General features: G+C 38.3%; 1 protein-coding gene across 6 annotated transcripts in view; it reads right to left on the reverse strand.

Moving 5' to 3' along the window:
- The window catches only part of ZRANB3 (zinc finger RANBP2-type containing 3), a 305,721-nt gene that overhangs the window by 134,832 nt on the left and 155,203 nt on the right, over positions 1–15,686 (reverse strand). For all 6 annotated transcript variants that reach the window (XM_062186061.1, XM_062186026.1, XM_062186034.1 and 3 more), the window contains one exon: positions 9,732–9,963. In XM_062186061.1, coding sequence (XP_062042045.1) covers positions 9,732–9,963 — 232 coding nt within the window. The remainder of the gene's footprint in view (positions 1–9,731; positions 9,964–15,686) is intronic.

The following is a 15,686-nucleotide window of genomic DNA, read 5'->3' on the forward strand; positions in this document are numbered from 1 at the left end:
CTTTTGCATCTGGCTTCTTTCACTTAGCATAGTGCTTTCAAGTTTCATCATTTTGTTGCATGTATATTCCTTCATTTCTTTTATATTCTAATAATATTCCATTACATATATATATCATATTTTATTTATTTATTCATCAATTCAGGGACATTTTAGTTGTTTTCACCTTTTGAATATCATGAATAATACTACTATAAACATTTGGACAACATTTTTTGTGAACATATATTTCCAGTTCTGTTGAGTATATACCTAGGGATGGAACTGTTGGATCATATGGTAACACTAGGTTTAACATTTTAAGGAACTGCCAAAGTGTTTTCTAAAGCAAGTTCAGTGCTTTACATCTGTATTATTCCACTTTTCATTACTGTAATAAAATATCTGAGGTAGGCTACTCGTGAAGAAAAGAGGTTTATTTAGCTCACAGTTTGGGAGGATGAAAGTTTAAAATCTGACAGCTCCTTTGGTTCAGATTCTGGTGAGGACCTATTGGGAGACAACATCATGGCAACAGTGTCTGTGGAGTGAGTAACTGCATTCCCGTGTCAAAAAGGAAGCCAAATAGGATGAAGCCCCACAATCACTTCTTCTTCTTCTTCTTCTTCTTTTTTCTTTTTAAGATTTATTTATTTGAAAGAGTTACACAGAGAGAGAAGGAGAGGCAGAGAGAGAGAGAGAGAGAGAGAGAAGGAGAGGTCTTCTATCTGCTGGTTCACTCCCCAATTGGTCACAATGGCTGGAACTGGGCCGATCCAAAGCCAGGAGCCAGATCTTCCGGGTCTCCCATGTGGGTACAGGGGCCCAAGGACTTCTGACCATCTTCCACTGTTTTCCCAGGCCACAGCGGAGAGCCAGATTAGAAGTGGAGCAGCCGGGATTTGAAGAGGTGCTCACATGGGATGCCAGCACTGCAGCTACACCACAGTACCGGCCCCTCACTTCTAAGAGCATGTCCTCAAGGATCTCCCACTAAGCTGCATCTGTCTCATTGGTAACCCTAGGGACTAAGCTTCCAACATATGAACCTGGAGGGACACAATCAAAGCATATTTACACTCAAACAACATCCTTTTAATATGAAGACATATTTCAAAATATCCAGTATGTCAAAAGAAGAAATCACAAGAGAAATTAGAGAAGACTTTGAGATAATGAAATTAAAGTACAAACTTTCAAAACATGAGCTGCAGCAAAGACTTGCTTAGAGGAAAATCTGTAGCTACATATGCCTATGTTGAAAAAGAAAAAAGATCTCATACCAAGAATCTACTTTTCACCTTAACACATGGAAAAAGCAGAGAACACTAAAATGAAAGCAAATAGAATAAAGGACACAAATATTAGAATATGAATAAAGACAATTGAAAATAAAGAAACAATAGAGAAAATCTATAAAACCAAAAGCTGTTTCTTGAACAGATCAGCCACACAGAGACAACTTTAGGGAGACTGGACACGGGAAGAAAGAGAAGAAACTCAAATTACTAAAATGAGGAATGAAAGAGAGGACATTACCATTAATATCACACAAATACAAGGAATTATAAAGGAATACAAGGAACACCTATTTGCCAGTAACTTAGATAACCCAAATGAAACGGTTAAGTTTCCAGGAAGACACAAAGTATTAATACTGACTCAAGAAGAAAAAGACAATTTGAATAGATATATATTCAGTAAAAACATTGAATAAGTTATCCAAAAAGTAGCCATAAAGAAAAGCCCAAGCCCACATAGCTTTACCACTGAATATAAAAAATTAAAAAAAGATTACTAATATTTCACAAACTCTTCCACAAGTCAGAAGAGGATGGATCATTTCCCAACTCATTCTATGGGACCATTATTATCTTGATACCAAAACCAAACCAACCTATCTCAAGTAAACTATACACCAATATATCTTATCAATATAAATGTAATAATCGAGGCTGGCGCTGTGGCTCACTAGGTTAATCCTCCGCCTGTGGCGCCGGTACCCCGGGTTCTAGTCCCAGCTGGGGAGCCAGTTCTAGTCCCAGTTGCTCCTCTTCCAGTCCAGTTCTCTGCTGTGGCCCGGGAGTGCAGTGGAGGATGGCCCAAGTGGTTGGGCCCTGCACCCGCATGGGAGACCAGGGGGAAGCACCTGGCTCTTGGCTTCGGATCAGCGCAGCGTGCCAGATGTGGCAGCCATTTGGGGAGTGAACCAACGGAAGGAAGACCTTTCTCTCTGTCTCTCTCTCTCTCTGTCTAACTCTGTTTGTCAAAACAAAATAAATAAATAAATAAATGTAATAATCATCAACACAATATCATCAATCCTAATCGAGCAAAGTATAAAAACAATTATAGACTATAACTAGTGATACTTATCCCAAGAAAGCAATGCTAGTTTGAAATCCAAAAACCAATTAATGTAATACACCCTACCAATAGAATGAAGGAAAAAACCCCAAAAATTAGCTCAGTAGAAGCAGAAAAAGCACTTGACAAAATTAAACATCTTTTTATGATTAAACATTGAATAAGCAAGGAGTAGAAAGGCACTACCTCAACCTGATTTTAAAAATATAAGAAAATCATGAATAGTATAAGAAGAAAGGTTAAAAGCTTTTTCTGTAAGATTAGGAACAAAATATGGATGCCTACTCCTGCCATTTTCACTTAACGCTGTACTCAAGGTTCTAACAGGATAATCAGGTAAGAACATGAAATAAAAATCATCAATATTGGAAAGGAAGAAGTATAACTATATCTGCAAGTGACAGGATCTTCTATATAAAGAACCCCAAGGAATTCACTAAAATAATATTAATCTAATAAATGAGTTCAGAAAGTTTAAAAGATACATTAAAAATACACACAAAATATTGTATTTCTATGTTCAGCAACAAACAATCTAAAATAAAATTGAGAAAACAATCAGTTTATAATAGAATTAATCAATAAAAAATACCAAGGAATAAAAGTAAAAAAAGAGGAGGGATGGGGCTGGTGCTGTGGAACAGCGGGTTAACGCCCTGGCCTGAAGCGCTGGCATCCCATATGGATGCCGATTCTAGTCCTGGCTGCTTCACTTCTGATCCAGCTCTCTGCGATGGTCTGGGAAAGCAGTATAGGATGGCCCAAGTCCTTGGGCCCCTGCACCTGTATGGGAGACCTGGAAGAAGCTCCTGGCTCTGGCTTCAGATCGGCGCAGCTCTGGCCATTGCGGCCAACTGGGGAGTGAACCATCAGACGGAAGACCTCTCTCTCTCTCTGCCTCTCCTCTCTCATGTAACTCTGAGTTTCAAATAAATAAATAAATCTTAAAAAAAAATGAGGAGGGGAAGTGTGCATTTGGGCTAGCATAAAATCCACTGTTTACAATGCCTAGGACCCACAGAGTGCTTGAGTTGATTCCCACCTCTAGCTCCTGATCACTGGTCCCTGCTATTATGGACCTTGGAGAGTGGTGATGGATCAAATACTTGTACTCCTGCCATACACATAGGAAAACTCAACTCTTTCCAGCTTCCAGCTTTAGCTCCCATTACAGTAGCCATCTGGGCAGTGAACAAGTGGATGACAGCTTTCTCTCCCAAATAAATTTTTTTAAAGATTTATTTATTTATTTGAAAGTCAGAGTTACACAGAGAGAAGAGAGGCAGAGAGAGAGAGAGAGAGAGAGAGAGAGAGAGACAGAGGTCTTCCATCCAATGGTTCACTCTCCAATTAGCCAGAGTTGCACTGATCCAAAGCCAGGAGCCAGGAGCTTCTTCCCGGTCTCCCACACGGGTGCAGGGGCCCAAGGACTTGGGCCATCTTCTCCTGCTTTCCCAGGCCATATCAGAGAGCTGGATCAGAAGTGGAGCAGCCAGGACTAGAACCAGCATCCATATGGGATGCCAGCGCTGTAGGCCAGGGTGTACCCACTACACCACAGCCCCAGCCCCCCAAATAAATTTTTAAAAATTAAAATAAAATAGATTCCAAGATGGTGGGTTAGGGAATAGGGATGTTGCTCTAAGTTAGGGGAAAATAGTTTAAAAAAAAAGTGGAAAAAGTACATTCTCAGAGGAGAGTTAGACAGAAAACTGCAGTGGTGATTCTATGAAAGGAAGAGTGATGCTGTGGATCTGCGTGGAAGGTGGAGACACATGGCAACAAGTACGGACAAAACACATGACCCTGGCAGCTGAAAGACAGAGAAAGCTCCAGTTTTGGAGAGCAAGGTGAGATCAGACTGCAGTGGCTCGTGCTACCGGTGATACAGCCAGAGGGAGAGTCTGGTGGACTACACTGCCTTTCAATCCAGCCTGGAGTCCTGAAGGGTATATGGTCCCCACTAACCCAGTGAAATAAAGGGGTGCGTTTCTCCCTCTCCCTGCCCCCCCCCCAAGTTGCCCAGCAACCGGCTGAGAGAGGGCAGGTTCCATTTTTAATATAAGTTGCAGTTGTGGCAGCTATTGTGTGTGCATTCAGTATGTGGCAAGTACTAGACTCTATCTTGACAGCAGTAGCAGCTGAAGCAGCTCAGGTATGTGCACCAGGCAATGGGCAGGGAGAAGGAGCCATTCTGACATCAATACCGGCTGTAGAGGCTTTTGTGCATGCCACTTGAATATCAGACAAAATAAACTTTAACACAAAAACTATTAAAAGAGACAAAGAAGGGAACTATGCAGTGATTAAGGGATCAATTCAACAGGAAGATCTGACAATAATAAATGCATATGCACCCAAAGCTAGAGCACCTGGCCATTTAAAACAAATGTTAGTGGACTTAAAAGAGACATAGACTCCAATACAATAGTAATGGGGGACTTCAACATCGTATTCTCATCAATGGACAAGTCAACTAGACAGAAAATCAACAAAGAGACAACAGAGCTAATTGACACTATGGACCAAATGGACCTAACATATCTACAGAACATTTCATCCCACAGTTTTTCATACACATTCTTTTCATCAGTGCAGGGAACTTTCTCCAGGATTGACCATATGATAAGTGATACAGCAAGTCTCAGCAAATTTAAAAAAAAAATAATAGAAATCATACTGTGCATTTTCTCTGACCACCATGGAATGAAGCTGGAAATCAACAACCCAAGAATCTCAAAAACAAAAGCAAACACGTGGAGACTGAACAACATGCTCCTGAATGAACAGTAGATCACAGAAGAAATCAAAAGGGAAATAAAAAAAAAATTCTGGAAATGAATGAAGATGACAATATCAAAACTTATAGGAAAAAGCAAAAGTAGTGTTAAGAGGGAAGTTTATAGCAACTGGTGCCTACATCAAGAAATTGGAAAGGCACCAAATAAATGAGCTATCAATGCATCTCAAGGATCTAGAAAAACTGCAGCAAACCAGACCCAAAATTAGTAGGAGGAAAGAAATAATTAAAATTAGAGAAAAATAAACAAAACTGAAACCAAAAGAACAATTCAAAAGATCAGTGAAATGAAGAGCTGGTTTTTTGAAAAAAATCAACAAAATTGATACACAATTGGCACAAATAACTTAATAAAAAAAAACAGGAAAAGACCCAAATCAAACAAAATCAGAGATGAAAAAGGAGATGTAACAAAAGATACCACAGAAATAAAAAGACTCATTAGAAATTACTACAAAGAGCAGTATGCCAACAAATTAGATAAACTAGAATGGATAGATTCCTGGACACACGCAATCTACCAAAAATGAGTCATGAAGACATAGAAACTCTAAACAAACCAATAACAAGAAGGAGATTAAATCAGTAATAAAGTCCCTCCCAAAAAAGAAAAGGCCAGGACAGGATGGCTTCACTGCTGAATTCAACCAGACTTTTAAAAACTAATTCCACTTCTTTTTCAAACTATTCAAAAGTTTTGAAAGGGAGGGAATCCACCCAAACTCCTTCTTTGAGGCCAGCATCACCTAACTAGAAAAAGATACAACAGAGAAAGAAAACTATAGACCAATATTCCCGATGAACATAGATGCAACAATCCTCAACAAAATACTAGCTAATCGAATCCAAGAGCACATCAGAAAGATCATTTACCCAGACCAAGGTAGATTTATCCCAGGTATGCAGGTACAGTATTTACAACTCAAGAAATGTGATACATCGCATTAACAAACTGAAAAATAAAAACCATATGATTATTTTAATAGATACCGAGAAAGCATCTGATAAAATACAATATTCTTTCATGATGAAAACCTTAACCAAATTGGGTGTAGAAGGAACATTCCTGAACACAATCAAGGCAATATATGACAAACCCATGGCTGGTATCTTACTGTTGGAAGCATTTCCACTGAGATCCAGAACCAGACAAGGGTGCCCACTCTGACCACTGGTTTTCAATATAGTCCTGGAAGTTTTAGCCAGAGCTATTAGGCAAGAAAAAGAAATCAAAGGGATACAAATTGGGAAGGAGGAAGTCAAACTATCCCTATTTGCAGATGACGATTCTATAAATAAGGGAATCAAAAGACTCCACTAAGAGACTACTGGAACTATAAAAGATTCTGACAAAGTGGTAGAATATAAAATTAACACACAGAAACAATAGCCTTTGTATACACAGACAATGCCACAGTTGAGAAAGAACTACTAAGATCAATCCCATTCAAAATAGCTACAGAAAAAATTTAAATGATTTGGAATAAATTTAACCAACAAGGTAAAAGACCTCTATGATGAAAATTACAAAACAGACACAAAAAATGGAAAAATCTTCCATGTTTGTGGATTATAAGATTAATATCATCAAAATGTCCAAACTACAGGAAGCAAATTACAAATTCAATGGGATCCGAATCAAAATATCAATGAGACTTTTCCCAGATCTAGAAACAAGGACGTTAAAATTCATATGGAAGTACAAGAGTCCCCAACTAGCCAAAACAATCCTATACAACAAAAATTAAGCCTGAGGCATCATAATACCAAATTTCAAGATACACTACGGGGCAGTTATAATCAAAATGTCCTGGTATTGACACAAAAATAGATATGTAGACCAATGAAATAGAATAGAAACTCTAGAAATCAATCCATGCATCTACAACCAACTTTATCTCTGACAAAGCTAAAATCAGTCTCTGGAGCAAGGACAGTCTCTTCAACAAATGGTGCTGGGAAAACTGGATCTCTGGGTGTGCAGAAGTGTGAAACAAGATCCCTACCTTATACCTTATATAAAAATCCACTCAAAATGGATCAAGGACCTGAATCTATGACCCAATATCATCAAATTACAAGAGAACAATGGGGAAACTCTGCAAGACATTGGCATAGGCAAAGACTTCTGGGAAAAGACCCCAGAAGCACAGGGAATCAAACCCAAAACTGACAAACAGGATTACTTCCAGCTGAACAGCTTCTGCACTGCAAAAGAAACACTCAGGAAAGCTAACAGGCAACTGAAAGAATGAGAGAAAATATGTGCAAACTACGCAACTGATAAAAGATTAATATCTAAAAATCTATAAAGCGCTCAAGAAATTTAACAACAACAAAACAAACAATCCAGTTAAGAAATGGGCAAAGGACTTGAACAGGCATTTTTCAAAAAAGGAAATCCAAATGGCCAACAGACACTTGAAAAAATGCCCATGATGACTAGCCATCGGGGAAATACAAATGTTCCGGGAATGGAAGACTTAACATTGTTTAGATAGTAATATCCTACAAAGCAACCTATAGATTAAACAAAATAAGCATAAAAATTCAAACGGAGGCTGGTGTTGTGGCACAGTGGGTTACGCAGTGGCCTGCAGTTCAGGCATCCCATATGGGCACCAATTTGAGGCCCCGGAGGCCCAGATGTGCCACTTCTGATCCAGCTCCCCGCTCCTGCACCTGACAGAGTAGCAGAAATGGCCTGAGTCCTTGGGCCCCTGAAACCCACATGGGAGACCTGCAGGAGGTTTCTGGCTTCATCCTGGCCCAGCCCTGGCTGTTGCAGTCATTTTGGGAGTGAATGGTGGATGAAGGATATCTCTCTCTCTGTAACTCTGCCTTTCAAATTTAATAAATAATTAGATCTTAAAAAAAATTTCAAGGGCCTGCACTGTGGCGTACTGAGCTAAGCCTCTGTCTGCGGTTCCAGCATCCCCATATAGGCTCCAGTTCAAGTCCTGGCTGCTCCTCTTCTGAATCAGCTCTCTGCTATGGACTGGGAAAGCAATGAGTGGAAGATGCCCCAAGTGCTTGGGCCCGTGCATCCACGCGGAAAACTCTTAAGAATCTCTTGTTTCCTGGCTACGGATCAGCTCAGCTTCAGCCCCTGCAACCATCTGGAGAGTGAGCCAGTGGATGGAAGAACTTTTTCTCTGTCTGTCCCTTTCTCTGTAACTCTGTCTCTCAGATAAATAAAAAAATTCAAACTGGATTAGATGCCAAAAATGACAAGCCAACAAAAAAATTCATGTGAGAATTCAAGGGACTTAGAATATCCAAAATAATCTTCAAAAGGAAAAAAAATGGGAAGAAACTTAAATTTTCTATGCTTTTTCATAAAGAGTTCTAAATATATTGTGCAATCATTAGGTTCTACAAAACTGGGATATACCTTTGCTTTTCCTAGATGGGGTTGAAAGTGTCTTATGGTAGGACACAGGGCCACTGTTCTATTACTTATGCTATGTGATGAGTATTCATTTTTATTATCACTTAAAGATATCTTGATATATACTTAATAAAGTATTTATTTAAATTTATATACTTAAATATAGATCTTCTATATAATCTCTTTCTTGAATGATAAATTCCAAGATTTTTAAATGGTAAACAGCCCTTAGTAGTCAATGACATAATTTTGGAACAAAAATAAATTATTTGGAGTCTACTTTCTCCCTCTTCCAGTAAAGTGAGAGAAAAAATATAAATGTTTTACTATCACAATGTATGTATTGTTATAAGGATCTCAAAGATGGAATTCAAAAGCAGGGCCTAGGTAACATTGTAGAGATGCAATGATAATAGCTGTCATCCAGGCTTGAGTTAATAATTAATAATAGTGGCTACCATATGGTGAGTGTTTACTGTGTGCTGAGGCACAAGGCTAGGCATTTTCAAAGTAGTATTTCCTTTATTTCTCCTAGCAATCCCATCACACACAAATCCTAACACTGACTCAGTGTTCATTGGTAGACAGGGCTTCCTTAGGAACTACTGATCTTCTCAGACTCCTAAGATTTCACTACCATTTCTTTTTTTACAACCCTGTAACCATTCTATACTCTACCTGCCTGTTTGCATGGCAAAAGCTAAATGTGATATTTAAAAAAGCCTGATTCTAACTGAATAACTTACATGGTTTACACATATGCATCTACCAAAGTAGATTGTGAAGTGCAAGAATAAGGAAAAGTTCTGTAATGCAGTATAAAAGAAATAAAGCAGATTCAATACAACCCTAACTAGCATACAATGCAAAATAGATAGGCAAATGAAGATTAGGTCTACACAAACATCTCTGATATATATGTATAGAGTTATATACATTGTATTAAATGTGGAAACTTTATAATAAAGTTAAAAACCATTCCTTAAACATACCTACTAGCATGGCTAACATTCACATGTAGCTAGAGAAAAATAAATCAAGATAAAATATATATTTGATCATTAATTGCTGTGCACAAATTCTCAATTTGGCATTTGGGGCATCTAATTTGTAATTAAAAATAACAAAACAGGTGGCTGACATAATTTTCCTTTTCAGTTGTTCGTAAGCCCAAAGTAGAAAGACGTTTAGTACCTCTTCAGGCCTTCCCAAAGCCGGAGTTCCGGTAAGAAGAATGGCTCGTTTGGCTCTCTGCACTAGCGGCAATAAAATCTTGCTGCGGGTTGCATTTCTGGACTTCATGTAGTGTGATTCATCCACTATCACTACTTTGAAGTTCTGGTTATTCAATGCATCTATCAAACTCTGTGCATCTGTGGTTAAAAGACCATAACCCAGAACTGTCACTTTGCTGGTTGATATTCTCCTAGAAAATAAAATATATATAATTTAAAAATATCTCCGTAACCAAATTAACCACAAACAATACAATTCTTTTGGGAAACAATTACAAAGAAAAAAAAGGAAAAACTAAGAGGAAAAACTCAATTTCTCTTGGCATTTTACATTCTTCTATTAAGATAAATAGGATACAACTTAAAAAATTTCAATTAACCAAATGAAAGTTTTGGTCAAATACTCTTTGGAAAAATCCTACAGCTAGCAAGCCACATTTTACTGATATAAGAACATCACTTTCTGGGCATTTGGCACAGCAGTTAAGTTGCCTCTTGGGACACCTCATCCCACATAGAGTGCTGGGTTCAAGTAGTAGCTACTCTATTTCTGATCCTGCTGCTTGCTCATGTGCACCCTGGAAGGTTGCAGGAGGATGGCCCAAGTACTTGGATGACTGCTATCCACATAGGAGATGTGAAGGAAATTCCTGTCTCCTGGCTTCGGTGTGGCCTAGCCCAGATTTTTGTGGACACTTGGAGAGTGATCTCCAAGAGAGTGATCTCTCTGTCTATCTCTATGTCTCTGCTTTTCAAACAAAATGTAAATAAAGAAAAAAATTTTTTTAAAAAAGACATTACTTTCTGACAACATTTACTTGCATGCACCTTCCAGGATCAGGTATGAAGTGATTATTCAACTATTAGTTGACTTTTCAGTTCAACCTTCAGAAAATTTGAGCAAGACAATACTTAGTATTACAGAGTTGTCCAGTACATAGTCCTAGTCTTTGGCATTCACGTTCCTAGTCCTACCCATTTAAAAGCCATTACAATCCCTCAGCTAAAAGGTCCCCAGGAAGATACCATCTCACACAGAAGATGACTACACTAAAATGATCCTTGATCTCTTGATCTTCATAATTCATACAACTTTAATATTCCCTACGTTACTGTCATGAATTATTTATTTACCTATTTATCTCCCTTACTATAGCATGAGATTGCTGAGGGTAGAAAATGTATTAATATTTGTTTTTTTTTCCACTTCTTTAATATTACTTTATTTTTGGAAACTTTGGGCTTCTTTCTTCTATTTTCTTATAAAATATACAATAGATTATTATGAACTATAGCCACCCACTATACTGTGTAACATTAGGAACATACTCCTTCAATCTAGCTATGATTTGGTACTCATTATTTGGACAACAGATGTCAACGTTTGTGCATCAAGATTAACTAGCATTTTAATTCCATTTTCTATTAACTTTTTGAAGTACTCTGGCATTTCCATATCAATTCATAAACATCGATTTCTTTTAAAATAGATCAAGGTTTATCACATAATGTACATCAAATAACATTTAATCCATCCATTATCAGTGAAATTTTAAGTTGTTCCTAATTTTTTTTTATTAAACTTTTATTTAATGAATATAAATTTCCAAAGTATAGCTTATGGGTTACAATGGCTTCCCCCCCCCATAACTTCCCTCCCGCCCGCAACCCTCCCCCCTCCCGCTCCCTCTCCCCTTCCATTCATGTAAAGATTCATTTTCAATTCTCTTTGTATACAGAAGATCAGTTTAGTATATACTAGGTAAAGATTTCAACATTTTGCCCATATAGCAACATCAAGTGAAAAAACTACCATTGGATTACTAATTATAGCATTAAATAGCAATGTACAGCACTTTAAAGACAGAGATCCTACATAATTTTTTTTTTCAAAATAATTAATTTTCTATGCCATTTCCATTTTAACACCAGGTTGTTTTTTTTTTTTTCATTTCCAATTCTCTTTATATACAGAAAATCACTTCAGTATATAATTAGCAAAGACCTCATCAGTCTGCGCCCACACAGAAACGCAAAGTATAAAAATACTGTTTCAGTACCAGTCCTAGCATCACTTGGCTTTAGACGACACATTAGGGACAGATCCCGCATGGGGTGTAAGTACACAGTGACTCCTGTTGCTGACTTAACAATTTGACACTCCTGTTCATTGCGTCAGTAATCTCCCTGGGCTCTAGTCATGAGTTGCCAGGGCTATGGAAGCCTTTAGAGTTCGCTGACTTTGATATTGTTCCGATAGGGTCATAGTCAAAGTGGAGGTTCTCTCCTCCCTTCGGAGAAGGGTACCTCCTTCTTTGATGGCCCCGTTCTTTCCACTGGGATCTCACTCACAGAGATCCTTCATTTAGGTCTTTTTTTTTTTTTCCCATGATATCTTGGCTTTCCATGCCTGCTATACTCTCATGGGCTCTTCAGCCAGATCTGAATGCCTTAAGGGCTGATTCTGAGGCCGGAGTGCTGTCTAGGACATCTGCCATCCTATGAGTCTGCTGTGTATCCCACTTCCCATGTTGGATCTTTCTCTCCCTTTTTGATTCTATCAGTTAGTATTAGCAGATACTTGTCTTGTTTGTGTGATCTCTTTGACTCTTAGACCTATCAGAGCTATCAATTGTGAGCTGAAATTGATCACTTGGACTAGTGCGATGGCATTGGTACATGCCATCTTGATGGGATTGTGTTGGAATCCCCTGCACATTTCTAACTCCACCATTTGCGGCCAGTCCGATTGAGCATGTTCCAAATTGTTCATCTCCTCCCTCTCTTTTTCCACTCTTAGATTTAACAGGGATCACTTTTCAGTTAAAATTTAAACACCTGAGAATAATTGTGTGTTAATTACTGAGTTCAACCAATAGTACTAGAACAACAACAACAACAACAAATACTAAAAAGGATAGAGTATTACATTGTACATCTAAAGTCAGGACAGGAGCTGATCAGTTCATTGTTGCTTATAGTGTCCATTTCACTTAACAGGTTTTCTCTTTGGTGCTCAGTTGTCCCCGATCAGGGAAAATAAATGATATTTTTCTCTTTGGGACTGGCTCAATTCACTCAGCATGATGTTTTCCAGATTGCTCCATCTTGTTGCAAATGACTGGGTTTCATTGTTTCTTACTGCTGTATAGTATTCTATGGAGTACATGTCCCACAATTTCTTTATCCAGTCTACTGTTGATGGGCATTTGGGTTGGTTCCAGGTCTTAGCTATTGTGAATTGAGCTGCAATAAACATTAAGGTGCAGATGGCTTTTTTATTTGCCAAATTAAATTCCTTTGGGTAAATTCCAAGGAGTGGGATGGCTGGGTTGTATGGTAGGGTTATGTTCAGGTTTCTGAGGAATCTCCAGACAGACTTCCATAGTGGCTTAACCAGTTTGCATTCCCACCAACAGTGGGTTAGTGTCCCTTTTTCCCCACATCCTCTCCAGCATCTGTTGTTGGTAGATTTCTGAATGTGAGCTATTCTCACCGGGGTGAGATGGAACCTCATTGTGGTTTTGATTTGCATTTCTCTGATTGCTAGTGATCTTGAACATTTTTTCATGTGTCTGTTGGCCATTTGGATTTCCTCTTTCGAAAAATGTCTATTGAGGTCCTTGGCCCATCTCTTCAGTGGGTTGTTTGTTCTGTTGTTGTGGATTTTCTTGATTTCTTTGTAGATTCTGGTTATCAATCCTTTATCTGTAGTATAGTTTGCGAATATTTTTTCCCATTCTGTTGGTTGCCTCTTCACTTTCCTGACTGTTTCTTTCGAAGTACAGAAACTTCTCAATTTGATGCAATCCCAAATGTTAATTTTGGTTTTGACTGCCTGTGCTGTTGGAGTATTTTCCAGGAAGTCTTTGCCTGTGCCTATATCTTGCAGGGTTTCTCCAATGCTCTCTAATAATTTGATGGTTTCGGGTCGTAGATTTAAGTCTTTAATCCATGTTGAGTGAATTTTTGTGTAAGGTGATAGGTATGGGTCTTGCTTCAAGCTTCTGCATGTGGAAATCCAATTTTTCCAGCACCATTTATTGAATAGACTGTCCTTATTCCAGGGATTAGATTTGGATCTTTGGTCAAATATAAGTTGGCTGTAGATGTTTGGATTGATTTCTGGTGTTTCTATTCTGTTCCATTGGTCTATCCATCTGTTTCTGTACCAGTGCCATGCTGTTTTGATAACAACTGCCCTGTAGTATGTCCTAAAATCAGGTATTGTGATGCCTCCGGCTTTGTTTTTGTTGTACAGGATTGCTTTGGCTATTCGAGGTCTTCTGTGTCTCCATATGAATTTCAGCATCATTTTTTCTAGATCTGAGAAGAAGCTCTTCGGGATCTTGATGGGTATTGCATTGAATGTATAAATTGCTTTTGGGAGGATAGACATTTTGATGATATTGATTCTTCCAATCCATGAGCATGGAAGATTTCTCCATTTTTTGGTATCCTCTTCTATTTCTTTCTGTAAGGTTTTGTAGTTTTCATCATAGAGATCTTTAACGTCCTTGGTTAAGTTTATTCCAAGGTATTTGATTGTTTTTGTAGCTATTGTGAATGGGATTGATTTTAGAAGTTCTTCCTCAGCCGTGGCATTGCCTGTGTATACAAAGGCTGTTGATTTTTGTGGATTGATTTTATATCCTGCTACTTTGCCAAACTCTTCGATGAGTTCCAGCAGTCTCTTAGTAGAGTTCTTTGGGTCCCCTAAATAAAGAATCATATCATCTGCAAAGAGGGATAGTTTGAGTTCGTCCTTCCCGATTTGTATCCCTTTAATTTCTTTTTCTTGCCTAATAGCTCTGGCCAAAACTTCCAGAACTATATTGAATAGCAGTGGTGAGAGAGGGCATCCCTGTCTGGTACCAGATTTCAGTGGAAATGCTTCCAACTTTTCCCCATCCAATAGGATGTTGGCCGTGGGTTTTTCATATATTGCTTTGATTGTATTGAGGAATGTTCCTTCCATACCCAGTTTGCTTAGAGTTTTCATCATGAAAGGGTGTTGTATTTTATCAAATGCTTTCTCTGCGTCTATTGAGAGAATCATATGGTTTTTCTTCTGCAGTCTGTTAATGTAGTGTATTACGTTGATTGTTTTGCGAATGTTGAACCATCCCTGCATACCGGGGATGAATCCCACTTGGTCTGGGTGGATGATCTTTCTGATGTGTTGTTGCATTCTATTGGCCAGAATTTTATTGAGAATTTTTGCATCTATGTTCATCAGGGATATTGGTCTGTAATTCTCTTTCAATGTTGCGTCTGTTTCTGGCTTAGGAATTGAGGTGATGGTGGCTTCATAGAAAGAATTTGGGAGGATTCCCTCTTTTTCGATTGCTCTGAATAGTTTGAGAAGAATTGGAGTTAGTTCTTCTCTAAATGTCTGGTAGAACTCAGCAGTGAATCCATCTGGCCCTGGGCTTTTCTTTGTTGGGAGGGCCTTTATTACTGTTTCAATTTCTGTGTCAGTTATTGGTCTGTTTAGGTTTTCTATGTTTTCCTGGGTCAATTTAGGTAGGTTGTATGTGTCCAAGAATCTGTCCATTTCTGATAGATTTCCCTGTTTGCTGGCATACAAGTCCTTGTAGTAATTTCTGATGATTCTTTTTATTTCTGTGGTGTCTGTTGTTACGTTTCCCTTTTCATCTCTGATCCTATTGATTTGGGTCTTTTCTTTTTTCAGTTAGTTGGGCCAATGGGGTGTCAATTTTGTTTATTTTTTCAAAAAACCAGCTCCTCGTTTGGCTGATTTTTTGTAATGTTTTTTTGGATTCAATCCTGTTGATTTCTTCTTTGATTTTAATTATTTCTCTTCTCCTACTGGGTTTGGGTTTGGTTTGCTGCAGATTTTCTAGATCCTTGAGATGACTTGAAAGCTCATCTATTTGGTGCCTTTCCAATT

This window comes from Lepus europaeus, chromosome 1, assembly GCF_033115175.1.
Source record: "Lepus europaeus isolate LE1 chromosome 1, mLepTim1.pri, whole genome shotgun sequence".
Taxonomy (NCBI): Eukaryota; Metazoa; Chordata; class Mammalia; order Lagomorpha; family Leporidae; genus Lepus; species Lepus europaeus.